Consider the following 27,802-nt stretch of genomic DNA (forward strand, 5'->3'; position numbering starts at 1 on the left):
GCAGTGCACTCTGTACAGACCTGCCCTCGGGGTGCTTTCTGGCCTGGCCTGGGTGGAGGAGCATGGCCCAAACTGCACCAGACCAGTTCTTCTCCCAAAATCAGCTCCTGAATTGCCCTCTAGGAAAAGGTGTGATCACCCAGGCTGCAGAGGGAGTGGGAAGTCATGATTTGTGTTAGCAGGACTGGGCACTTCTAAGACTGCTGCACCGCCTGGCAGGACAGTCAGGAGTCCAAACCAAGCACAAGATGAGCTAGTGAAATCCTGCATGTTTTGTGGAAGGGGTATAACCAAAACCGTGGAGGGAGCGGAGTCCTGCAGCCGCCCAGGGCTGAGCCCACAGCTTTGCCCGAGCTGCCCCTGAAGTCAGGGCTTGGGGCGAGGAGCTATGCTGCACAGCCCCAGACCTGGACAGATGCACTGCCACCTTCCCAGAGTATTTTGGGGTTTAGAGCCTCAGGTATAAATTATAACACCAAAACGGCCTCCAAACTCTGCATTGCCTGGACGTCAAAAAAAAAACCAAAACCCCAAACCAAAAAAAAAAGAAAATCAAAAAAAGAAACCACCCAAACACCAAAACCCAGAGAAAGTTGCGAGCGCATCATGAAATAAAAGCCTGGTGTAAGATTGAAATAATTACAAAAAGAACAATATGTATTTGCTTTTATAAGCAAGGTAATTAGAAACGCTTTTTAAAGACTACTCTTTATTCATACCACTGGTAGGAAGTCAAAAAGTGAGAGAATCGCTTTCATAGTACTGGTTTGATATGCCTCTTAATTAAGGGCTGCGTGCCCCTAATTTATTAAAGCTCATCTATTCATCACGTGTGTAATTGACGCTGAAAAAAAATAATAATTACAGATCTAACCTCTGCAGAGTGGATTTGCCCGACTTGGGTCCTGCTGCCGAGGAAACGCAAACAAAAAAAAAGCCCTTTTCGTATGAAGATCGAGCGGCGCGGAACAGCCGTCCGCGTTTCTCCGTCTCGCTGAGGGAGGGTCTAGCATCCCGCCCCCCCCCCCCCCCCCCCCCCCCCCCCCGCCCAACCCCATGCCCTCGGACAAGCACCTCGTTTCTAGGGGACCCGGCCGGGGACCGGTGCGGGGGGCGGCGGGGCTGGGGCGCGGCTGTACCCGACGGGGCGGCGGGGACGCGGCTGGGGGGGGCGGGGGGCGCCGGGAGGAGCCGGGCCGGCGGCGAGAGGAGGCAGAGCCGCGATCTTCTAAAGTTTCCTCTTCGCCTAATCATCAGCCCTAATTAGCCCGGCGGCTTTTTTTCTTGCTTTGGGATGATTACAGCCCTGGACGGCTCCTTAATAGCACAGCTCCGCTGGCCGCCCGTGTCATTAACGCCTAATTCATTTCGGAGGGGACGGGGGGAGGGGGAACACCCCAAACAACATAAGCACCGAAAAAAAAAAAAAGGTTTCTACCCGCCCCCCCGCTCCCAAGCCAATGGCATGAGTCATCCCTCGACGTCAGGCCCCAGCGCGGGCCCTGATTGGCCCGCGGGGCGTTTACTCCACTTCCCAAAGGAGGAAAGAGCCGGGGAGCCCCCAGAGGGGGGAAAAAGGGGGGCGGCACGGCAGTGCCTCACTCGCGTAGTCCCCGCGCAGGGCCGGGCAGAGGCGCAGCGCAGCTCCCCGGGCGGCCCCGCTCCAGCCTCCCTCCGCACCCGCGATGGCTTCTCCTTCCAAGGCGAAGGAGGTTTTCTCCTCCGATGAGGAGGGCCCGGCGGCCGGCGCCGAGGAGCACCACAAAGTCAAGGTGTCCAGCTTGCCGTTCAGCGTGGAAGCCCTCATGTCCGACAAGAAACCCCCCAAAGAGCTGCCGCTGGCCGCGGCGGGTGGCAGCGCCGAGGGGGCGGCGGTGGGCACCTCCAGGAACCTCCTGCTGCCGGGCCACGGCTCCCGGGACGCGCACAGCCCCCCCGGGGCGCTTACAAAAACCTTCGACACCGCTTCGGTCAAATCGGAGAACTCGGAGGACGGCACGTCCTGGATCCAAGAGGCCGGGAGATACTCCCCTCCGCCAAGTGAGTGGCTGGGGAAGGGTCTGCGCGGGGCTGCGCGGAGCCCGCGGGAGCCGCCGGCGGGCGGGAGCGAGGGCAGGCGGGCACCGCTCCGGCCCCGGGCTCCCAGCCCTGGCCCCCGGGCTGCGCTGCTCCCGGGGCGCCGAGATGTACAGGGTCATGCTGGATACATACATATATTCTATTTTATGTATGTATTTGTATCTGCCTCTGTGTGATCTTTATATGTATGTTACGGTTTTCTTCATATATATATTTGTATATTTATACTTTTATATATTTATATATATGATTATATGCGTGTATATAAATATATAATGCTTTTAAAACCATAGAAATGTCAGGAACTATCACGGACTAGCTCCCTTTCCCGACACACTCCTCACCGGCTGCTAATTCGTCCATTTATGCTATCTCGTTACAACGAGAACGGGAAATTCTCGCAGTTCCCTTCTCCTCACACAAACCCTGCACGGCAATCTCTTAGGCTCGGGAACCGTCCCTTCCAGCCTTGTGCGCTTGCTGCCCGCTGCCTCCCGCCGCGGTCTCTCCTGGCTCGGTGCTAGTTTCCCTCTCCCTCGCTGATGTAGCCTGCCGGAGTCCCCCGAGCCGGGCCTGACCTCTCCAGCCCCTGCCAGCTGCCCCGACCCCGTCCCCCCCGCCTTAGGGACAGGCGATCCGGAGGTGACAGGTCACTTCTTAAACCCTTTTGCTCTTCAAGCAGCTCTGCCGTGTCTGCGCTGAACTGCGTTTCGCTTTCGGTGAGATCCCTTTTAAAAGGCAAAAAATAATTGCTTTTAAAAAATAAAAAGCCCCAAAACTACATTCAGGAAAGGTGAACAGCGCAGCCCGGCAGTGCCAGGCTTTCTGCCTTCCCGTCGCCAAGAGCCATGGCTGCTGTACACCTGCATTAGCAGATCGATCCCCGCTCCTCCACGCATCCCTGATTTGCCTGATGTAAATTAAACTGTCTGCTTTATTTAAGTTAATTGCTTTACAGACACGAACTGTGGAGTCGGACAGTCTCACAGAATTTACTCCTGTAATCTAATATTGCAAGAAGGAAGTTTAGTGCTATTACAGCTTTTTATTTTTTGCGCTTTTTTTGACAATCATTTCGATTTGGCTTTCAGCCACTTCCTTTCCTTTGCGATAACACCGAATTAATTTGATTCCTAACGTACTGGGAGAGGGCCCGGGAGGAAAGCAGCCCGCCCGTTGTCGTTCCCTGCTTAGCTCCGTTTGCGATTTTCATGTTACCCTCAAGGACGCTGGAAAAGCATGAAAAGAAGCGTGTGCTCCTATCCGGACCCCCTTCTCTAAAACTGCCCTAAACCCCAGACTTAGCCAAGGCCTAATCTTCTCTCCATGCATTTTTTTTTTCCCCTTCTAAATTCCTTCTCTTTCTCTGTTAAATCAGCGGTTCGTGAGACCTGCAAAATAGCTTTGTAGAGGACTTTGTAAAGCTGGGGGGGGTTCAGGTCCGGTGATTTCAGCGGGATTTGGGGCGGAAAATGATGATCAGGGCAGGGGAGGTCCTTCAGCCTCGATCGACTTCTCGATTTCCCAGCTCCCGGCGCTCGGCCCCCTCGAAGCCGGTGTGGCAGCGAGAGGCAGTGACCGGTTCTCCAGCAAGAATCCCGTCTGTCTGTGGACGGTTTTGACAATAGAAATAGCTACTCGATTTATTATTACTAATATTACGGGTGGGATGAACCGGGGAAAGAGTTGTAAAAGTTAGATTTTTTTTTTTTGAGCAACACGGAGAAGGAACTGTCTCCAAGTTACGATTTTTGTCCGACATTGGGCGGGAAACGGAGGATAAACGGAGAAAAAAAACCCCAAAACATCGAAATAAATCACTGCAGCGAGTGCTTGAGGACTGGCACGGGATAAACGCAATTACAGGGTCTGCGGTGGCGACGGTCCCTGTTTCTTATCAGAGCTTGGCAGTCACTTGGGGGATGGTGAGGGAAATAGCCCTTGAACACTTGGGTGTATTCCGGGGGAAATATTTGTCCGAGATTTAATTTAAAAGCATGTTTTTGCGGTTTCCCCCGTGAGTAGCAGAAGTCGGGCCGGGTCGGGCTAAGCCGAAAGCCGGACAGGACGCTGGGACAGGGAGCGAGCCCCGGAGCCAGAGTCCCCCCGTGAGCCCCATCGCTCCTGGAAGGAGCTCCCTTTAGCTGCGTCTTTGGAGAGCTTCACTTCGGAGGAAAAAAAAAAAAAAAAAAAAAAAATGTTTGTGTTTGAAAAGAGAGCGGAATAAGGGGGTGACCGGTAGTGAATTTCGGGTAGATTTGGTGTAGTTTGAACTCAGTGTAGTTTCAGGAATGAACCGGCTGTCACGGTGAGCACTTCAATTATTAAAATGCTCTCGTGTGATCATAAGACGGGTATATTGACAAGCTGTTTTCTAAGAGGGCTTTATTATTCACTTTCAGTATCTAGAAGAAGAGTGAGAAGTTCAACTTTTTCTGCTGTAGCTGTTTCCTCCCTCCCCTTTCTGAACTTTTGAACACTTTCCTCGTGGGATTTTTAAATTTTTTAATTACTTCATGGTTGAGTTTATTTTAAAAAATAAAAGAGGAAAGGGGTCCAGAAAACATGACATACAAATACTGACAAGACACTACAGCACGTAAAAAATTTAGTAGCCTTGTAAGAGCAGCCTGTGTGTCATTTTCTGCATCAAGCTGAGGAGCCAGGGTGGCTTGTTGTATGCCCTGGGAGTGATTCGAAACACAGCCAATTTGCTAAGCTTTTGAAGCCAGCTGCCTGCTTTTTAATCATTATTTTGATTGCAAAATTTGTAGTGAAATGCAAAATGAATCTAAAGACAAGTCAGTGATGTGCCATCCCGGGCATATGTGTCTAACCTGGTTGGGCTTATTAGGCAAGCATAGAAGGTAGTAGATTTCCTAACTTGTATTTGCTACAGATGCTGCAGCTATGTGTTGGTTCGGGTTTTTTTTAATTGGCAAATGTCGTGAAAGCTACAAGTTATATGAAAAGTGCACTGCTTTCTTTTTTTTTGATACTTGTTGAAAAACATACAATAGTCCTTGCAAAGAAAAGTTATTAAGCAGAGGAAAGATTTACTCTTGAAGAATAAACAGCAAGAAAAAACCCCAGTTTTCTAAACCACAAAAATTATCAAGCCCGCTTCAGCTGTCAGGAAAAAAGTTAGGGTTGACTTGTTGCTCTTGGTGGAGAAATCCCAGAGCGGGGCTAGACTGGGCTGGTCTCTTGCTCCGCTGTCCTTTCGTGAATCTCCTGCTTTTACATATATGTTTGTCCTGTGCTTTGCTGGAGTTACTCCTCCAGTTCTGCAGCTACCAAGACACTGTTTGGTGTGCTCTAGACCCCTATGATGTGACTCCTGAAGCAATCTGCTATGTGTGTATCTGAATCCTCTGTGCTCTGTTTGCCTGCAAGGTGTCCTTTTGAAATCACTGAGGCAAAATTTCACTTCCCAGGATGTCTGCTGAAGTCCTGCAAACATAAGTTTGGCCAGAAAAAGATTTCCTGAGCCACTTGCAAAATGATCCCCTGTTTTGAGGCTGTTACCTGGCAGGACGCTCCCTTCACATATCCCTCCCTTCTTGCCCAAGCCCTCTCAAGCATGACATCTCTCCAGAGCACCCAGGTCTCCCTGCTTTTGTGATAACCAGCCTTTCCCTTCCTTTCAGGACACCTGAGCCCCACTGCCTGCACCCTGAGGAAGCACAAGACGAATAGGAAGCCCCGAACCCCATTCACCACTTCCCAGCTGCTGGCTCTGGAGCGCAAGTTCCGCCAGAAGCAGTATCTGTCCATCGCCGAGAGAGCAGAGTTCTCCAGCTCCCTCAACCTCACAGAGACCCAGGTCAAAATCTGGTTCCAGAATCGGAGGGCCAAGGCCAAGAGACTGCAGGAAGCTGAGCTAGAGAAGCTCAAAATGGCAGCAAAGCCCATGTTGCCATCGGGGTTCAGCCTCCCTTTCCCTATCAACTCTCCCATCCAGGCTGCCTCACTGTATGGAACATCCTACCCTTTTCACAGACCTGTGCTTCCTATCCCGCCTGTTGGACTCTATGCTACTCCCGTTGGATATAGCATGTACCACTTATCCTAAGAAGATCAGAAAGACAAAATGAGACAGACTTTCTGGTGGATCATGTCCAACCCTGAGAAGGCAGTACCTCAACCAGTACTGGCCATTCTTTCTGCACGCTTCTATCTGCCATCCTGAGTGTACGGGAGTTTGCGTTAGCAAAGCAAGGCATCCTGTATGCTATGGGTTGGGTGTCTTCTGAAAGTGCTCTGAATGCTCAGATTCTGATCCTCAAAGAAAAAAATATGTAAAAACAAACAAACAGAAAACCCACAAAAAAAAAAAACATTCGAGCAAATGTAGGGTTTTTATACAGTGCACGTAAAACTAGAATAAAAAAGAACGGGTCAAAAAGCAATCTCATCTTACAGAGGCAGAGATTTCCCAATGCCTTCCTGATGGGGCCCAACACATGTTTAAAGTAAGAGGGGTGCATGCCCTAAACCCACACTTTAAGTTGCCATCACTTAATATGGGGGCAGGGGGGAGGGAAATAAAAAGGTATAATCAATGTTTTGTTGTTTGGGTTTTTTTTTTTTTTTTTAAAGAAAGCAGAGCCCTTAGCTAGAGACACCGTGTAAATAGAAACTAGACCCAGTAGAGTCTGAATGAAGTTCAGAGCCAGCAAGTGCCTCTGTTTCTAGGGGTAGGGAAAATTTTCACATCCCAAACCTCGACAGATGTTTGCAACAAGATGAGCGTCAGGGCCCCTAAATGTAGAGTGCAGCTTTATCCACCATTGGCTCCTGTAATGCCTTTGTCTGTATAAATAGCTTCAGTGTTTGTAAAGCACTGTGAGGGGAGGTAAAGTGCAAGGGAGGGTTATTAGGCAGTCTAGTCTTTATCTCTTCCTATTGGCATGCTCAGAAATTTTTGACTACAGCCAGGTAATCTTGGCTCTGCAATGCTCTTTGAAAAACCAGGAGAGAGGGAAGGAACTTTCTGGGGAAAGAAGACGTGGGTTGTTTCCACAGTGGTGGTGAGCAAAGGATTGTTGAACACTTCTGGGAGGTGTTTGGGGGTTTTTATTAGTATTTGCAAAAGTCTGTATTAAATAGAAGACCCCCCCGAGTCTTCCTCTCCTTCCCTTGCTAAGGATGCCAATATAAGTGACTCATGCTTCAAGTCCATCTTAAGCGAGATCCAGGTATCACAAACAAACAGCCCTACTAGTCGGATGGTGGGGTGCCAAGAGACTGCGTAACCTGTCTGTCCCCGTGGGAGCTCCTCGAGCGCTGGCAGTACCTTCCCCAGGCTTCTCTTTATAACTATTGTATTATCTGTATTACTCTTGCTAAACTTTGTGAGAAAGTTACTCCAAAGGCTGTGGAGCACCGAAGGCAGAGCTTCTCCTGGATTTATTTTCTTAGAATGTTGTTGTGGAAGAAAACAAGAAACAAACCAAAAAAAAAAAAAAAAAAAGGCAGAAAAACAAACAAAAAAAAAGCCACCAGGTTTTGCTGGTTTTGGTTTGGTTTGATCCAGGCACTGTCGCCGTCTGGGACCCACTATAGATGAACTTCCCCTCTCCCTTCCCCTCACCCCTGATCTTCCATTATAGGAAAGTCCCTTTGAAAGGGATGCCTTGTACAATTTTATATATTTTATTGAAGATTTATTATTTCTTATCTCTTATTTCGAATTAAATTAAAAAAGAAAAAACATGTTTAATCGCGTGTGGGTCTGTGAGTGTTTGGAGTTCTTTAAAAAGTAATTTCTCTCCGTGTGTGTTTTGCACCGCTGGGTCAAGTTCAAAGGAATGTTTGGGTTGCCTTTATGATGATTTCCCCTTTCTGAATCTGAATTAAAGCCAAATTTGCAGCACATGAAGGTGAATTGCAAGTCAACAACTCAAAGTCGAAAGCCAAACCTTTTATGAGGTTTCCTTGTTTTTAACAACCGCTTTTAGGCGCCTCTGTTCTTTACAACATCATACTCCGGTGATGGCTCCATCACTTTTCTCAGCTCGTGTGCTTTTCTCTTTGCTCAGGACTTGCCCTCCAACTCGCCTTTCCCTTGTCCTCAAATTTGTGCCTTAGTGGGAGACTAGTCTCGACCCCGGCATAGCTAGGGGTAATTTTGTACAGGTAAGACCTGGCAAGGACCCTGCAATACTTCAGTACAATTGCATTTCAGGGCTCCCATGTACTTTAGCACTGTCCCGTTTTCGGGGACAGTCCCTCCCTCAAGGGACGGGCCCGTGTTCTGCCCAGCGAGCAGATGCTGCGGCACCCGTCCCTGCGCTTTCCGGCGAGGGGGACTGGGGTTTGCTCTGCTAAGGGGGTACCCGGGAGGTCCGGAGTAATTTACCGTGTGACACCCAGATCCCATGCTGGCCCTATGTAAATGTTGTTGGAGGCGACTTAGCGGGATTAGGAGCGACCTTTGGGATCCCAGCTGGAGAAGAAGGTGCCTTTGCCCACTAAAGGTGCGTTTGCCCATCACACGGCCGGGCGGTGGAACTCCGCCGCGCTCGGCCCAGCCCCGCGGCTCCCCCGAGGGAGGGTCCCCCCCATCGCCCTCAGCGCCCTCCCGGATCGGGCCGCGGCTCTGCGGGAGGGAAAGGGGCCGGGGGGACAAAACACCTCCCGACCTGGGCTGCGGGGGGGGGGCCCTGCGGTCTGGTTGTAGCTGCTGGGGGAGCTCAGGGCATCGTGGATCCTGCCCTGCTCGCCCCTCTCCCGACGCCGAAAAAAACAACGCTATTAACCTTCCCGCTTCGCCACCGTAGGGAACAAAGCTGGGGGAATCTCATCTCCGTGCAGACTTTTCAAATTAGCATTTACTGCCGCATAAAAACCGGAGACAACCGCTTCTTTCTCGGGCTCCCTCCTTCTGAAGTATTATCCCCCTAACTCCAGGGCAGGGCGAAGCCCCCTCGCCCCGTCCTTCCCCGTCCGATTGTCCCGAGGGCTTTCTTAGCTGGGCCGGGCCGGTTATAAATAAACCAGCGGTATTTTTTAACCCTCGGTATAAATCAGCTGTGTCAGGGATTACAGCTAAATCTTTTCGCTGGAAATTCTTTGAGCGCAGGAGCTTTGTGTGTGTTATGATAGATCCTTAAATTGATACAGATTTATTGCAGAACACAGGGGTGTTGAAGGAAAAGCTTCCAAATCTCGGTTACAACCTCTGCTATGGGAAAGGCAGGACGGATCTGTGACACCTTCCCCGAGCTTGCGGATGGCATGACAATTCACCCTGCGCCCATTATTAACTTGTTCCAATTAAAGCCTTCAGAAAGGCCGAGTTAATTGAGTATTATATTTTATTAGGAGGGAGGTGTCAAGCTTTACTCATGAGACTTCATCATGGGCCTAATGGGAGCTGCCCCGCAGGCAGATCTGTAACTGAATAAATTACAGCAAGGCAGGGAAATCAGAATGCTACCATTAAAAGCGATGCACTTACTGAAATTCCTCCTCCACTTTCGCAAGAGGCGGTGGAGGTGTGGCTTTAATTAGTTATTTTAATGCAAAGTTAAATTGTTCCCAAAGTATTTTCTGACACAAAGCAGATGCGATGATTAGAAGTTGAGTGAGACTGAAAGGAGTTGGCATCTGCTCCAGGTACATCTATATATTTTAAATTTCCAATAGAAAGTGAAAAATAATTAGAGCAATAAATAATAAACATTAAAAACAACGCGATAAATTATCCCGATCCTTAAAATTCCGACTTGCTGAACGGCGGCTCAGGCCAGCCGGGCTCAGCGCAGCTCTCCCGGGACCCTAATTCACGAGGTACGGATTTGTTGACACAGACAGTTAGGAGAGGGCTCGCTGACTCGCTACGGCCGAGCGGTCATTACCTAAAGCCACGGGCGCCCGGAGCTTGCATTTCATGTTGTCACGTTGCCTTGTCAAGCCCGGCATTCCTGCGTTTTATGGGGAAGGAGGAAACCTCGCTGGCTGCGGCGCGGCTGGGAGCCGGCGGGCCCGGCCGCGCTGGGGTTTGATCCCCGCCGGGAGCCGCGCTCCGAGCCCGGCGGCAGCGGGCACCCAGCTCGGCGGGGCGCCGGCGGCGACCCGGGAGGACCCCGGCCCCTCGGCCGGCCTCAGGGGCCGTACCGCCGGGGATGGAGCCGCTCCCGGCCGAGCACCGGCTCCGGGCAGCGGCGGAGGCTCCGCGCCGCGGGGGCTCCGCGCAGGGGGCGGACACCTGCTCGGCGGATCCCAGCCCGGGATGGGGGGGTTGCCGGGGGGAGCAGCTAACCTTCAGGCCGGGCAGAGCTGGGGGGCAGGCGGAGCCCTGCAACAGCATCCCTTCCCTGGCTCCCAGCCCCTGTGCGGTCTTCTTGGCGCGGACACCCGCGCACCGGGGATTTACGCGCCGTCCCACCCCTGCCGGGGACGCGCACACCCATCTCCGCAGCGAGGGGCTGCACACCGCAGTTTTCCGTGTAGTGTCCGTGCGTCTCGCCACGCAAATCCCGTAAGGACCCGAACGCGCGACCCCAGCACACCTGGGTGAGCGCTGGGTACGCACGGCAGGAGCAGGGAAGCCCGCGGAGGGCAGGAGGGGGTGGGTGACAAAGGACGACCCACCCGCCCAGAAAGCGCCCACCTCCCCTGTCCCGCGGAAGGAGGCTCCAAGCCACGCACTCGCCCCCCGCTGCGCGCAGCTCCCGCGCAAAGAGCCAGAGAGTCCGCGGAGCAACTGCGGTGGATCCGACTCCCACCGACCCCAGGGCTGATCAGATAGGGGAGTTATCATATGGCTTTCTCCAAAGTATATTTCCCCTCTCTATTCATCCCCGGTTTAGTATCCCCTCAGACTAACGTGTGTTTCTTCAGTTAAAAAAAAAAAAAATCATTAAACGAGGCAAAAATAATCTCCACAAACCCCAACACTCCCCCAGGGTGACTGTATTTCTCTCGCGCCTACGATCAATAACCACCACGGACATTTAAAAAGGCCTTTTCCAGGGGTCATTTCTCGAAGTTAACCCACTTTCGGCAGTGCCCATGTTCTTTGCGTACGAAGTCTCTGTCGCAAAACAAAAACAAAGCGGTTATTCCGATTTGTTTCCCTTCCAGAGCAGGGGGATATTTTTCCAGCGAAAGCATTAGGGGTCTCAGGGAAACGGCACAGCTCATCCCCGCGCTGGGAAACGCAAGGGCTAACCGCCACCCCGTTCACGCTCCTTTTCGGTGCCGGCCACCGCCGCGGAGGGGGGTGACTTTGGGGTCTTTTGTTGTTGTTGAGCTTTTTTGTTTTGGTTTGGGTTTGACTCCCTTAGTCCTTCGATGTGTGTTTCCCACCGTAATCCATAAGGCATTTGGCGGGTGCTACCAGCAGTTCCCAACTAGTTGCACGAAAGGAATAAAAATCTTTCCATCCATTATATTTCAGTCTTTTAACACCAGAGCAATTCTGTCCCTGCTGTTTTAGTGGAAATACCGGTCTATAAAGCTGCAACTGCAGTATATTTTAAAATGCTACCATTTTTTTTAAAGGGGGATTGAAATAATTCTGTTTTGCTTGGGAAGGAAAAGTCTCAAGCAATGTACGTGCGATTAATGTTTTATAACACTGCTCAAGGAAATTAAAAACATTCTATGATACTCTTACTGTAAAGGCAGGTCTTTTTTGGCAAAATGCTCTGTATATGTATTTCTTAGATTGCTGTGTTTTGAATAAGCAAGAATCTCGTAAAGAAGAAAACATGTTCCTTAAAAGTATGCGCTACCCGTTTTATTAAACTGATTATGCCAGCGTTCAACTCAAAGTTTGTTTTAAGTAGGAATATTTTCCCAGACGTGTAATGGATTGCTTGAAAACAGAATTCTTTGCTTTTTAATGACCTGTAATGGCCAATTCATTTCAACTGCGCTTATCAAGGTGCTGTGTTAAATAACAAACCGGTTCTTGAAAACAAAAAAGTCATAATGAAAAATAAGCAGTCAGAATAATCTCCCATCTCCGAGCCAAAAAAATGCAATAAAATTAATTTAAGACTGTCAAAACATCAAAGCTGAGAAAAGGAGCTGCTAAAATAATGTCTCTTGATAAGGAAATAATAAAAACACACCAAAAAATGTCTACTCAATAAACTCCACTGGATTTGGGGGTCTGTGCTATATTTTATTTGGTGATGAAAGCACTTTGATGTCACTGTATTCCAAACAATTATTATTATAATTTTAAACAACCTGGTGTTTTCCATTACTAACGGCTTACGCTTTGAAGTTACACCTCATAATTTCTTAAATTAAATAAATCATTTTAAGTTTGCACTGGGAGCCTTTTAATAGCAGAGAAAGGAATATCATTATCTTATTGAGAGGCAATTGCAGTGGCTCCAGTTTGGCTGTAGCTGGGGGCAAAGTGGTGCACTATAACAGACATACTTTATTAGCCTCCCATAACTCTTGAAAGAACATTTTTATATTTTCTTTGATTCCCCCCCCTCTCCCTCTTGTTTTAAAGCTGTCCCAACCTTTAATTACTGCCTAATATGAAAAGCATTATTTTTTAATGCTGTGTAATTTACCAGAGGCAATAGGCCAAGTTAACAATTGTTTATTAGGGTTGCTGTTTCACACAGGGCAAAGAATGCTGTTCCAAACCCAACTTTTCATGGGTGGTTGCACTAATTAATACAGTGTCTGAGACTCCTAGGGGGTTTTTAATATTAAAGCCTATGGGGCGGAACGGTTTTTAGAAGTCCAGCTCCTGCTGACGTCCTCCTCCCCTCCCCAGTGATTTCTGCTGCTTTCAAGCTGTTTTGATCCGAGGGAAAAGTCGGCGGGCAGGAGGGGAGCACCCTCGGAGCCTCCCGGGCCCTGCCGGGGGGGGGAGGGGGGAGGGGGGGGGGGCACCCCACCCCACGCTCCGCCGAGCCAGCGGCGCCCGCCCCGGCCCCGGGCGCTGCCCCGCGAGGTCTGCGATGCCCCCCCGCCCCCCCGAGGCTTTTGCCCCCTCCTCTCCCCCTCGCTTTGATTTTCTCCCGTCAAGTCTCCTTCACCGTAATTTAGGATGAGGCGGGCGGTGCCGGCGCGGTGACTCCGTGCGCAAGGCGGCATCGCTGAGGTCGGGCACCGCGGGGGCTCGGCGGATGCGTGAGGTGCCTGCCCGCCCCCCCCCCCCCCCGCCTTTTCTGGTGTAAAGCAGAAAACTAATCTGCTTCGGGTGCGGGGGTGTGCGTCTCGGGGGGTGCTTCTCCGTAGCTGCTCCCAAGAACTTAGGGCTAATTCGTTAGATCTTCACGGAGCACCAGCCAGCTCAGAGCTGCGACCCCTCCCAGGGCGGTGACTCGGAGCATCTCCGTCCCCCAAATCCCCGGGGTGCCCCGGCCCCGGCGGGTACCGCCTCCCCCGGGTGCAGGGGTAGGAGGATGCTGCGGGCGGGGACACCCCTTTCCCCGCGGCGGACCACGGCCCCCCCCCCCAGGGGAGACACGGGACATCCATCAGCTTGATAAATGGGGGTTACTCGCTCCTGTTCTCCCTGCTAGTTTGTTTTCTTAAACTACCGGGAAAAAAAGTGTAATGACGGAGCAGACAAACACACTAACAAACAGACGACAGCTTTATGGATGGAGCTCAGCTCCGAGGGCTGAGGGGCGTTAAAACCCGAGCTCCGCCGCGTTTGCCTACTCTCGCTCCAGCTCGGGTCACTTTAGTCTCCTGAAGAAGAACATTTGAAAAAAAAAAAAAAAAAAAAAAAAAAAAAAGGCAAAAGGGCAGCCTTGGCTGAGTTTTAAAGGAGGAGACACTTACGGATTTATTTTATGGGCTGACCAGGACTGTTCTCCCTGCTCCCTTCGCCGTTAGCTCAGCTCCTTTGCAAATCTAATCTGCTCGGCTCCTTTGCTATTTTTCATGTTGGACCCATGCGTTTCTCCTCTAAGCCTTTCTCCTTTTTGATGTAGCGAGTCAATTGAAGAATGTTGGTCTCGGTTATCAATCACCCAGCTGGGGCTTAAAGGGCTCGGGCTAATCAGATTTAATTGCTCATGTAGCGCCACTCCTGCCCTGGGCCACGACCGACTTGCTCAATTAAACCCCAAATACCTGCAATCAATAAATAAGGAATGACAACACGTTTAAGGGATTTATCCAGCAAGGAATTGAACTGGCAACAGATTACAACAGAAAAAGGCCCTTTTATAATTAAACGTACACCTCTTACAGAGGGAAAAGCTATGTTAAAAAAAAAAGAGTAAGAAGAAAGAAAGGAAAGAAAAGATAAAAAAGAGAGATCTTGTTCCCTTTGCCTAGGGAAAGGAGAGATGTGGGCGCTGCCTTCCGAGGGGCCATTCCCCATCACTTATTAGCTTATTTATAGCCCGTAAAACCCGGAGCCCTGTGCGGTGCTGGGGCCTCTGTTGCGCGCTGCGCCGGCACCGCGCCCCGCTCCGCGGACACGTCGTTCCGCGCCCCTTCCTCCCCCCCTCCTCCCCCCCCCCCCCCCCCCGGCCTTTTTCGTGCTTTTCCCTCTGCGTGCGACCACTGAGTCAGCTTTCCCCTTAAACGCGTGTTTTCTGTTTAAACGCCGCGACTAGCGGGGTGAGGCGTCATCGCTTTTGACGACGAGAAAAAAGTTAGTCCCCCTCGCCTTAAAAAAAAAAAAGGGGGGTGGTGGTGTAGATTTGCTTTTCCAGCCTCTTGTTTGGAACACAGTAGTAATTGACTGAGATCAAATAACGTCGAACATGCATAAATTATTGCTTTTGGCATATTTGCCATGCTATCTTTTTTTTTTTTTTTTTTTTTTTTTTTTTTTTTTTTTGTAAGAACTGCTTTGAAAGTGGCAGATGCAAAACGGGTTTGCAGTTAATACCAAAACATATTACTTCGGACCATCCAGGCATGCTCTTGTCCAGGGTTTCCGCACCGGCAGCTGCTGTCTTTTATTTGGATTAGGTTGTAAAATTGCCCCTTCAGCAGATCTGCTGTCAGTGCTCATGGAAAGAGCAACAGGGGAAAAGAGAGCAGAGGGAGGAGAAGCTGGCCGCTAACCTGGAGGGATCTGAGCGAGGTGCTCCTGCTCTGCAGTCACGCTGCGCCGAGGTGGATGTGTCAAAGCCTGTGATTTGCAGAGAGTTTTGCTCAGCTCTGCTCCCAGAGCCTGAATCGGGGCCTCTCGGTGACTCAAGGAGCTCCCTGCGCTCCCTGGGGCAAGTGACCCCTCAAGCTGAGCAGGAAACCAGCTGGGACGGTGGTTAGGTGTTGTTTCTTACCCCTAGTCCCAGGCTCCTAGGGCTGGAACTGGCACCCCTACACCACCCAACACAGTGGCTTCGGGCAGGATTTGAGCTGGGTGGACAGGTCAGAGGGAATTCTCCATCTGGGGAACACCTCTCCCCTTGCACGCCCCATCCACTGAACAGCTCAAGTCCAAGCTTTGCTCCAGTTAAACACCTCTGCTAATTACTCCACAAGTGGTCATCTTCTGCACTAGGTGTAGAAGGTGATGCTGGCAGGACACCTGGGTCCTGTGCTGGTTTCCCATGGCTCCCACTGGGATACAGACTAACCCTAATGCAAACCTGCCTGTAACGGTGCCACACCAGAGCCACTTCTGTGCATTTGGTGGCTGATCTGTAAGATAATCTTTGTGGGAAGTGAAGGTAAAAATCTTCATAGAAGCCAAGGTGTTGATTAAAAAAACCCCTCAACTGTCAAGGGACTATTTCTGTAAGGACTTATGTTTGTTTGTTCCTTAGCTTGGTTTCCTAAGGAAGCCAGGATTATATGATCAAACCGTTACAGCCTTTTGAACTTCTAGGCCAACTCCAATCAAAATTGACATGGGGGCAGAGGTCTCAGAAATAATCAGGTTGCTGTGATTTTCGCAAAAATAGACTGCTGGATAGCAGAGCACCAGATACTGTTAAATCCCTGCTAAGGCTGTAACCAGAGCTCAACTCTTAGGAAACACCAGAGAAGCTAACTGAGAGTGAGTGCAACGTGGCAAATACCCCAGCAGCTCCTACCTTGGCTACTAAAGACAGCGGCTATGAGGCACAATTACCAAAAAGTAGGTTTCATGTGTTTTGCTGCTTGAGGAAATAGTTATTTGTTGTATTCATCTTTCTTTGCCACTTTCTGGACCAAACTGCCCTTTGCCTTGGAGAGCAGCAGCACATCAAAGGGCAGATCTAGGCACTGGCAGAGTCTTCTGGGACAGTTCCCATACTGTGGTTAACAGCATCATCCAGGGCAGCCAACTGCACAAACATCTCCCTGGGCTGCCTTGGAGGAAGCCTGAGGCTTGGTAGTGGCCCAGGAGGTTGCGAGATGAGTGGTCCATGAGTTTGTACAACAGAGGCTCTGCCCTCATCGTTGTCTCTGTTATCTCTTTCAGAGTCACGTGGAAAGCCACATTATGTTTTTAACAAATCGATCCAAATCCTGCAAGTAGCAAGGAGAGGAGAAAAAATGAAAATTCTCCCAGCTACTGTGATGAACCTCAAAGCAGGCTCTTGACATTTTTTTTTTTTTTTAGTAAAATAGATCAAGGAACAGTTTTATTTAGACTGTGAAACTCGAGCCGATAGCTTTGCCTGTTAGAAGGTATCTTTGCTTCTTGCACTCTCAGCCTGAAAAGCAGTTCTACTAATTCACATTTGATACAATTAATACTCAGCTGGATGCTACAGGGTTTTGAGGTTGGTATGTGCTGCCACGTTTCCAGGTTTAGGCAGACAACACCAGTAGGAAGGTGGGTGGTACTGTATATGGGCAAATAGACCCATCCATGAGAGACACTTGACTTCCTAGTCCAGAGAGAGCACGATTCATAACTCTGCAGCAAAGGGCAGCAGCCAGCTATGCTACACTGCTGCAAAGCAACGAGACCTTCCCTGGCAAGCTGAGTGCAGAATGAGGCATTTCCTCCTTGCTGATGCCAAATCAAACTGGGCCAGTTCGGAGTGGCTCAGCTAGCCAGGTTGCCAGCTCATGGCTGTCTCAGAATCTGAGCTGTCATTTAGAAAAATAAAAGCACAAATATTTTTGTTGTTATTGAAAATACTCACAGCGCAGACAGTTCTGAAAATTAATATAATGTGAACAAGATGCAAAAGATTTTCAGAGCCTGTAGAAAAGCCAGGTCTTATAGTGCCTTGGGGAGACAGACTTATTTTACTCTATGTCATTGGACTGTTAACTCTGTAGCCTGAGGAAGGCAGTCAAGCTAGCAAGTATTTCACCATCCACAGGAGTCCAAGATTTGAAGAATCTGATTGAATGGCATCTGACTTTAGCATTAGACACAGCCAAATTTGGGATAAACTAAAGGAAAATTTAGGAAAAATACAAGAGAAAACAAATATGACCGGATTCTTTCCAGGCACACAGCTGCCTACACATCCTCCAGCTAATCCTTTCTGGCAGATTTCCTTTTTTTTTTTTTTTTTTCCCAGATCTGACCAATTCCCTTCATTTAAGACTTTTGCACTTTGAGGTGAGGGGCAAAGGGAGGGAGGAGGAATGAAAACAGGGAATGCCATGAAAGTCTCGTATGCAAGACTGGAATAATCTGAAAGCATTACAAATGCTGAGCAATGCATGGGAAGAGATAGACAGAAAAGCCACACGGAGCCAGCCAAGGGCTGGCCTCACTAGGACATTATAGAAATTGCAGTGAGAACCAGTTTGTGAAGGGGCAGCAAAGGCCAAAGATCAAATTGCACAGCATGAAGTGGAATCACCAATGAATTTAAAACACAAAAAATCCCCTAAATATCTGAAATAGTCTCTTTATTCAATACCTAATTTCTGTCCTTCAAGCTGCACAAACAAAAGTCCTGGATATATTAGAATCAGTATTGGTATGTTCTAACTTGGACTTCACACATGTTCACGTGTGATGAAGTAAGGCCCAGTCCTCCCTCCAGTCTTGATCTTAAGCAGTGAACTGTGAGAGTAGGGTATCTGAAACTTGCTGGTTTTATGTAGTATGCTCTTTGACTGAAAGATTATATATGTTATAGGAGACAAGAAACTATCTATAAGGGTGTTTCCCAGCAAGCATTTTTCTGTCCAGAATAGCAAGAACACAAAGAAGAGCAGCTACTGGGAAGCATCACGCGATCATGTTATCATAGAAGAAAAAAATGTCTGCTTAGAAATCCCAATCCACTGTCTTTAAGGGATGTAATTTACTTCTGGAAGCTGGGAGTTAGCTTTCTGATCTCTAGGAGAGATCAGAAATAAGGCTTTTGTATTCCTCTAAGCTCGGGGAATATTACTTCTCAATATCTGTGTGAGGGACCAGGTGGTTCTTTCCCATCTTATGTGGCTGGAATAACAGCAAGGCAGATTACAACTCCAGTTCCCAGCAACTTGCTCAAGACTGTGAAATGAAGTCCATTGCTGGAGAGAGGTGCAAACATTTGATTTACTTCCACTGTAGTCTTAGTCTCACCTACCCTCACTTCTGCCCTGATAGCACCCAGGCTCTGTGCGATGGAGGTGATTTAAGACGTTACCGCCTCCAGCTGTCTGCCTCGCCCTGCTCCCAAAAGTTGGTGGAAGGTAACATGCGTCTGTGCTTCAGCTGCTCCAGTTCATGGTCTGGCTTATTAGCTTAAACAGTTGAAAAGACCAAAAGTTGATTATGCATTGCCTCTAGGAGGGGAAGCACCAAAGGGAGAATCTAGTTGCCTCCTTTCGTGCTTTTAAGAGAATAGGCCTGTATACATATTTGCTTTGCTCTTTTAAATGCATTAACCTTGAGAAATGCACCGTAATTTTTACTCCTACAGACCTCCAACTGATGCTACTGAGCTTGCTGCTTTGCGGTATCACGAGAGCATGAGAGTCCCTGGGGGCTGGCATAGTAACATTAGACGTTCCCTGGACTGATGTGACTGGTTATGTTTTATGGTTGGACTGGAAACTCAGACATTACCTGTAACATCTGAGAAGAGATGATCAAAATGACCAGTGGATCATTGATTTCTTTTTGTTATTGCTTGGAGAGCATCCTCATACCCCAAACAGAGTTCTTTTGGACTAGGTTTAAAGACATTATCAGCCAAGTGGCATAGATAAGGACAGTAGAAAGGAAAGAATATCTTCACTTTCCAGAAAGCAGCTCAGGTACAAAAAGAACAAGGAATTCACCCCAGTCACATGGAAATCTCTGGCAGAGTCCCATCAGCTAAATCCTTGCTGGGCTAAACCTTTTGATGGCCAAACAGACACACAGTGACTCTCAATGTTCAAGTTCCTGCATTCTACTAACTGGGAAGAAAAGCTCATCTTTTGCTTTCATTTCCTTTCTACAGAGATTTAATAGCTGAAAAGCTGTTGAGAGCCATCACATTAATTAGAGTTCATTGCTTTTGCTGTAGTATGCACCAGCATAACACTAAACTCTAATCATCCAAACAAAAATCAGGTTATTTCATAAAACATAATCTCTCTCTGATGTCTGAGGAGAGCTATCAATTCAGGGACTCAACCTGGTTCTGCCTGAAGTCAATGGCAAAGCTATTAATAATGGCAGGATCAAGTCAGTTCACTAATTTGCCAAATTCCCCATCATTAGTGTGAATTAATGAGATCCTACTGGAGATGCCTTTTGGCTGTGGGTGAAATGGAACATGCCTGGCAGCACATCAGCATTAGAAGGGAGGCCAGGGAGGAGCAGGCGTGGTTTGGGGGGAGGGAGATGAGCAAATGGAAGATGCTTAATGCAGTCCAGATGGAAAAAATTGACCCTGACTTCACCAGTCAGGCAGTGGCCATAGCCAAGCTGTTTCCTAGTGAGGAGAAAAACTAGAGAGGCTCAAGTAGCAGATGAGAAGTCAGCTCAGATAAAATAAGACAGCCATTCCCTTTGCCCCCCAAATGATCTTTTGCCCCAAACATGAAACAAAATGCATTTTTTCCTGCCTCTTCTAAAAATTGTCCAGTGGCTTTCCTTTTCTTGCTTGCTTTAATGCTTCTAGAAGTAGGAGAGCCAGTGCGTGAAGTGGAAGGTTGTGCTTACTCTCACATCCAGCCTCATCCAGAACTAAAATTATAACAAAAATTTCATGAAGAAAACCACTTCTGTGAGATTTATAGCGCCAAGAGGGTCATATAAAGTTTGGAGAAGCATCCAAAGAGATGTCAAATGGAAAATAATTGCACTTGGCTGTCATCACTAAGTAGGACACATCACTTTGAGCTTAATGGATCCTGCCAAGCCTAACAACAGATATTGTTGCTCTGTTCCTTGAGATGGTGATGGTGGTTTAACTGTCCATGAGTCACTGGGATAATAGCTATTGCTTGAAAAGAATGTGCAGGGAGGAAAGGATGTTCTTGTCTGACGCATGTGTCTGCTTTTGGTGCCATCACAAAGACAATGCCAGGCTAATGCTTGAGTATGATCTTTTAATGGTGGCAGCCCTAGCACCTTTGTAGAAGTAATTGGGTAAATTAGAATATTTGCTTTTCTTTATTTTTTTTATTTGTACTGGCTACAGAGCCAAATGCATACACCTCCATTTGGAGCAGTCAGGAAGCCTGAAATTAATAGCTCAAATTAAAGACATAAAGCACATGGAAAAACCTGTTTTGTTTCATTTAGTGGTATGATGACAGCGATGCAGTAGCTTTGATAACACCCTTACCATTTTCAGAAAGGACTTTGGGAGAAACGTGTGTGAGCAGACAGTTCTGAGATGAGAACTCAGAACTGCCCAGTAAAATCCCAGTGGTTATTTTTTGCAGACTCTGTTGGCCAGGCATTTGCTATGTTTCAGACTTCTGACCAAAAGTCTCCTCCTGAGCCATGCCTTACATCAAACCAACTTCCAACTGTGTGGGAACTGTGGGCTGCCCGAGCAGTGGATATGGAGATGACCTTTGCAGTCGCCAAAGGTAGTTCAGCCCCCTCAAAAGTTACCGACATTAGAGCCATGACCATAGTGAGCTGAAAGGGAAACAGCACATTAGAATATTTCATGATGGCAAAATACCAATAAAAAATGGACTGTCATAATCCACTTCTGACTAAATACTGACTGCCTATGCTGTGCTCAGCAAGAGCAAACCTTAATAAATATGATCCAGACACTGCCCTCCCTCTCCCAAAAAGCAAAGGCAAGCCACCAAATCTTTAAATACTCAGTGTATTCCCTTGAAAGCACCAGAGGCTAATCTGGCATGCCGAGTATAAGCAAACACACTCTTTTCCAGTTGTCCCGTAATATGTAACATTGTCTTACAGTAAAAGAGTGCAGCAGGATGACATAATTGGGAATCTCACCCATTATTTTCACATCTAATTTGCACGTCTGTGTCTGTACCCATCAGATTACCATTGTTTAAAGTGTTAGTCAACCTTCTTGTAGCAGGGAGAAAACAAAACATGTTAATTTCAACAGAATTTTAAAAGGCATCGTTAAATACCCTCTACTTAAAAAAAAAAGTCTCTGCAGGCGATGTATTGCATTCACAGAGATAAGAAATGTTTCCCATATACAATCCATCTACTTTGTAGTTTACTTCTAATGGGCAGTTTGGTGAAAGGTACTTTCCAACATGCATTTAAAGTGATCCATTCAAAAGATAAGTGAACTGCAGCTGTTCATTAAATCCAGCACTTCATGTTGTTCTGCAAACGTATATTTAATCAGAAAAGGCTATTGTAGGCTCTCACTGTTTTTTTTTTTTCCTCTGAGATCTAGAAAACTTTATGATTCATCACCATTTCCAAAAGTGTCTAAGAATTACAGGCCAAACACGACAGCAAAACGGTAGGGACTCAGGGAAGTGAACGCACCAAAGAACATTGCAAACATTTTTCCATGCAGCTACTCTTGCTTCTTCCTGGTTCCTTTTGATCATTGTTTACAAGCTTTCTTTAAGAGGAAACAAAGCTTTTGTACTGACTCTATTGGACAGTCCATGTGCTGCAGCAGAATTACTAACTTTCCAGGAAGGGTTAAAGTAGGGGCCAAACACTAAAGTGCATTGTGGTGGAGCTTTAACCTTGCATGTGCATACACACAGAAAGCCAGAACTTACTACTGTTTTTTCAGACGTCACGGTCTTGCCTATATAAGGCAGCACTCTAAAAGTGCAAGAGCTAATTCATGCTTGCAGAATTCTGCAGTCATTTTTGTTTCCAGTCCCACTTTCAGATTAACGGAAACTCCAGCTCTCTTTCTTTGAAGAGAGATGCCCAGCTGCCAGCTAGGACTTTTGGGGAAAACTGGTCAAATTCTTTGTATATGCCAAGAAAGAGATGCCCTCTCCTGCCTTCCACTACACAAAATTAAGCAAGCACCAGCATTCTCAGAGAGCACGTAACATGTGATATGGTAGCGAGGGAAAGGAAACATTTTTCAAGTTACACAAACTTGAAATTTTGTCCTTCGCAATGACGGTGACCAATGTTGACCCACAAGAAGAACCAGGGACCCTGCTCTGCCTTGGAAGCAGGCTGCACACCACTCAGTCTCTTCACGATGTGTGAATCACAGCCCCTTGGCAGAAAACTGACTTTATGGTATAAATACCCTTAAGGAGAGGTGCACTAATGCTGTGTATTCCCCAGTGGAGAACTGGAATCCTGCATGGCTTATACACAAGTGGAGAAAAATGAGTGTGTGGGCTCTAATTAGAAGCCAAGAAGGATCTCAGCCCCCAAACACTGGAACTCTGCAATTTCTTCGCTATTTCTTTCACCTCCTGATGATATTAACAGCAGATAATTTTGGTTTTGTGGAGAGTCCAGTCACTTGATCTCCCCTTCCCAAGTAGAAAGTGATGCCACATTCTGGGAGGTGCAAATATTGATTTAACTGTGATAATATTTGGTTTATTCTGTGCCTGAACCCATATGCTGGGGCTTTGGTTCAGAGCCTCAATCAAACCTGGGCATCTTATAAATCATTTAATGTTTAGAAAGCCCCAAATTTTTCATGTTGCTAGGATTTAAACCATACTCATAGTAAGGGTACCTCTGAGGAAGAAGTGGGTTTTTGTCTTCTCCTATAACCTTCTTTGCAAAATTTTCAGTATTTTTGCCTGTTGTTGAGCTTGAAATACCTTAACAATCAAAGCAAAACAAAGCCTTTCTAAGGATATTTCAGCATTTCCATTTCTATTTCCTGGTAAAGAGGGAATATGCAGAGGCAGAATAAATATGGGAAGTCAGCAAGAGAAAACCAAAACCAAAACAAGCAAAAAAAACCAACCAAACTCTTACGGAACCTTTAAGAGGCGCTTGGTGCCAATTCTGGGTAAAGATGGCTCCAGCCCAAGACATTACGTACAGACCGCTCTGAATGAGGTTTTCATAAATCAGACTTTGGCTTGGGATCTATATTTTACAGCTGCCCTGTGTTATGTGCAGTTTCTATCATAGGCCAAAACAAGAACTCAAGCTCTGAACAACCCTTGGCTGGTGGTGGAAGGGTGCAAGGTCAGGTGAAGACCTCAGTTTTGTGACTTCAGTCAGGCTCTGTCAGGAGGTGTCTAATGACAGATTAAGGTCCACAATGAGTCCCTACTTTATCCTAGCTGATGCACTCACTTCCTTAATAATAGTGAATTAGTGAAAAGAAAACTTGCTGAGAAGAAAGCCCTTCATTTATACTGTTCAGTCATTAATGCTGCTATCTGTAGAACAACCTAGAGAACCTCTGCAGCCACCAAATCTGTATGACTTTGCTGTGAAGAACTGATTCTTTTGTGTGAAGACATTGTGTCTGCATATATCTTACTTTTTCTGCCTGAGTTTTGAATGTTTAAGGAGGTGCAGAGCTGGAGAAAACGTACTGCATCACATTTGGGTTGTATTTAAGCTGGCCACAATTCCCCACAAGTACAACTCTGCCTGAGATAGCAGCAGTGGAGACCAGCACAGATGAAGCAGAGCCCACAACTATCATTTATGGGAATAATTTGCCCTTTAGAAAATAGGATTAGCAATGCAAGGCCCAGAATTAGAGGCACGTATGAACCCACAATGTTAGTGGCAAGGAAAATCCCTTTCGTTCATCTGCAGTTCTGAAAATGATGAAGCAGTTTAGAAGAACAACTGTATGATGCAAGACCAGATCTTGAGAAGTTAAGGTGGCTGAGGGGAGGGAGAGAGGAATAGCAAAGCCTTTTTTCCCACTTGCTGCCACATGCTTTGGGTAACAGTTTGACCAGGGAGCTGGGGAGAGGGGATATTTCACAGCAACTGGAGCTGCGAGAAACTTCTTTACCTAAGCATTTAATCATGTGAAACTCAACTAGCATTGGGGTTTTGCTGTAAATTTTAGGTAAGCCTGTGTTTGTTGACAGGTTCACCATGATCTGCCAAGTCTGGCTGACGGTTCTATGGTTTTGGTGGGAAGTCACTAAGTTTGCGTCTCAAAAATATGGAAAGTACATCACAAGGACAGTACAGGTGAGGAAGAAAGAAGAGAAGGAAAAGACATTTCCCAGTTACTGCTTGCTGGCATTGCAGAGATTTACACTGCTTTGCCCTATTTTGCTTTCCAGCTACCAACTTAGTCCTAATTACTGCATCTTTTGTTTGCCCACGGGATTTTTGTGCAAGCACTTCGGTTTTCACCACAGTCCATCAGAAGTCCTACCAGTTACTACTATATGAAGAAAAATCACCTGAGGAACAATGAAGGAAAAACATAGACTGGAAGTCAAGAGACTTCCTTTGGTTCCAATAAACCATGATTACCATGAGACCTCGTGCCAATTAAAATATCAGGTAAGAGTATCAGCCACACCTGAGCTGGAGGGATATAATGTTATTAACAATATTTATGTAACCATCATCCACAGATCATATTTAGTCTTTGTAAAGCTGTTTGCTAGTCTGCGTGGTTCAGGATAAACTGTAAAAACTTTGGCTCCATAAAAGGCCAGCACTAGGTGATAGACAGGCTGAACTCCGCTCAGTCACATATATGGTACCTTCAATCTGTTCACATTATGGGCCAGGTCTGCCTCTGCATGTTTGCAGCTGTAATTGATTGTGGGAGCTATTAATCACGGGTGTGTGAGATAATGTTTAGACGTCTCTGATTCAAGGATGCTATTAAGGAATTAGACTGCAGGATGGTAAGAGTTTGTCTCTTCAATTAATTGCTCCTGGGGTTTTGCAATCCAAGATCAAGTAGTGGTGCAAAAATCAAAGACTGACTTTGAAAAGAAAACAAACAACCCAAAAACCACCCCAACTCCAGAGTTATGTGTTATATTTGTAGTCTCCATATTGATGACTGAGTATTTCAGGTTTACATGTACAATTTGTGAAACAAGTGCTCAGGGTCTGTTTCAGTTTCTGAGTGTTGCTGCTGGAGCTTGTAAAAGATATGATCAAAGATGGATAAGGTAACTAGAAGGACTCTGCCTCACAGTAGCTAATTAGACCTCCCTCCAAGTTACACTCCAACAAGGACTGAAGAGTGACTTCACTAACTACTAGCTTTGGTCCTGTTGTGATTAGGATCCTGACAAGATCAGAATTACCTGATCCTATTCAAATTCACCATAAATTTGGACTCCTGTTGTGATCAGAAGCCATCCCTGTGGGCCTGGGAATTTCTTATTTCTTAGGATCGTATTAAGGATGTTTGGGCTGAATTCAGTTTTTGAATAAAGGCTGGGTGAAGAAAATGACGTAAGAAAAACATTTTGGAGTCTTTAGGGGTGACTTTGCATGTGGTGTTAGTCTCCATGGACAGGGCTGAGTGCTGCTTTGTTTGTAAATCAGAGGAGAAACAAAACTCTTCTCCAGGTGCACTTGGTTGTTTAAAGATCTTCTGATGTTTGATGTGTGAAAGTACTAAATGCATTAAGCCAAGATGATTCTAATTCAGGCAATTACTTTTCACTTACCCCAAACTCCTCCCAGTTATTTAAAGTGGCTTTTAAGTCTGGAAGGTCTTTGGGGCAGGAGCTTGTGGTGATATTAGGAACAAATTTAATACTAGTTTTCTCATGTCCTGTGCTGATTCTTATACAAGGTTGCTGTCATCAACAGATGGTTACCTTCCATCCCAGCCCAAGATGAAATAATTTGACTGTTTTTTTTTTTTCGGAATTCATTGAAATCAAATCCTGACATGTAAGTTGCTGCTGTTCTTGTTATGAGAAATGATCTGGCATTTTGAATACCTTCTCCTTCCCTCTGGGGACGTTGCCATCAAGGTGACTGTACCTGCTTCCAGCACCAGATTAAGAGCAGTGGAGAAAATGGAACAAAACAGAGGTTTTCAAATTCCATTCTGATGTCTAGCTGCCAAGGGAGCCTGCCGTGCTCAATTCAAGGGCTAATCCATGACCATCACTCTACTTCAATAATTGCAGAACATTAATGAGTCTGTTTCCTTATTACAGAGCTCAAAATAAGAGCATTGGCATTCCGATTTAGCAGGGAACTTTTAAAGTCTTAGCCCAAGGATTGTAAGAGGAATGGATTTTTTTTTAATTAACTTTGCATTCAAAACTTGTGTTAAACCATCTGTTCTCATGCAAGGGGTGAGGGAGGGGGAAGCTAGCCACAGATTTTCATCAGCGAGCTGTTAAATTAGTCCCTTTACTTCACAGGGCTTGTTTTATTCAATCTGCCTTTATTAAGAACACAGGTTTGATTCTGCAAGGAACAAATTCTTCTGGTTCTTTAAGGAAAATGGTTTTAAGCAGGGTTTTATTAGGTTGCATTACTGGATAAGCGATACAACATGTTACCAGCGTGAATCATTTGATTTAGAGTGACAAGAAAGGAACTTAAAAAATACCCAGAGCCAAAACATTGGCTGGCAATGGCTAACAGGGCCAGATTTGATCTACTTTTGCAAAGTTTTTCTGTTGCAATTGGTCGTAACTGTCTAGGGCTTTTAGATATTTTGACTAAGTCGCTTTACCATCCCTAAATTAAGAAGCAAAGAAATTAGGGCCAGACTGTAAGTCTTCTAACCAGACTGAATAGTCACAGTGAAGTCAGCAGGGCTGCTGGTGGAATGAAGTGTGATCTGGGAGGACGTCTAGCACTATTTCATCCTAAGAGGAAAGAGACATACATAGGTCATCTTGCCTTCACAGCCAGGACTGTGCCTTACAGCATGCCTGTTTCCTTTCCCTGCCTCGGTACTGCTAGCACAGATTCTGTCAACCCCCTGTGCTTGTCTGTAACCAAACAGGCATTTACAAATCTCTGCCTTTGGAACGATGCAGCCTTCAGCCAGACCAGGTGGGCATAACATACCTGAGAGGCATGGCTGAAAATTCTCAGCCTGTTTCTGCTCTCTGCATTCAGATCCTGTTTGCTTGCTACACTCAAATAATCTGTTAAGTGACCTCACAGGCAACTTGGAAGAGGCACAGAGACTATTAATAGAAACAGAAACATGATTTCTTAGTGAGAAGCAATAATAGAAACCTGTCTCTAAGTCATATATTTGGCTATCATGAGGTCAAAGCACATCTTCTTCCTACCAGCTGAGAGTACCTCTTGCACTGAAGACAGAGTGAAAGCAGTATGTGAAGATCTGCAGGTTCAAAGATATCTCAGGTAATCCAGAAAGGCAAACTGAATATTTTCACTGAAAACGTCATAAAAAATATAGTAGTTTCACTTGCCAAACTTGACAGCTTTCAGTCTAAGGATATGTCTCTCATAGTCATGTTGACAGATCTCTGTCAGTACTAGGGTATAGCCTAGAATTAGCTATTTTCCTATATTGAGGTCTTGAGACTG

At 46.8% G+C, this 27,802-nt stretch overlaps 1 protein-coding gene across 1 annotated transcript; it reads left to right on the forward strand.

Annotated features, from left to right (window-relative positions):
• Positions 1-1,685: 1,685 nt before the first annotated feature.
• MSX2 (msh homeobox 2) lies at positions 1,686-6,154 on the forward strand. Its single transcript, XM_086471010.1, has 2 exons — positions 1,686-2,040; positions 5,730-6,154. Exons 1-2 carry the CDS (start codon positions 1,686-1,688, stop codon positions 6,152-6,154), a joined length of 780 nt encoding a protein of 259 aa, XP_086327136.1.
• The last annotated feature ends 21,648 nt before the right edge of the window (positions 6,155-27,802 follow it).

This window comes from Leptosomus discolor, chromosome 10 (assembly GCF_034619465.1).
Source record: "Leptosomus discolor isolate bLepDis1 chromosome 10, bLepDis1.hap2, whole genome shotgun sequence".
Lineage (NCBI taxonomy): Eukaryota > Metazoa > Chordata > Aves > Leptosomiformes > Leptosomidae > Leptosomus > Leptosomus discolor.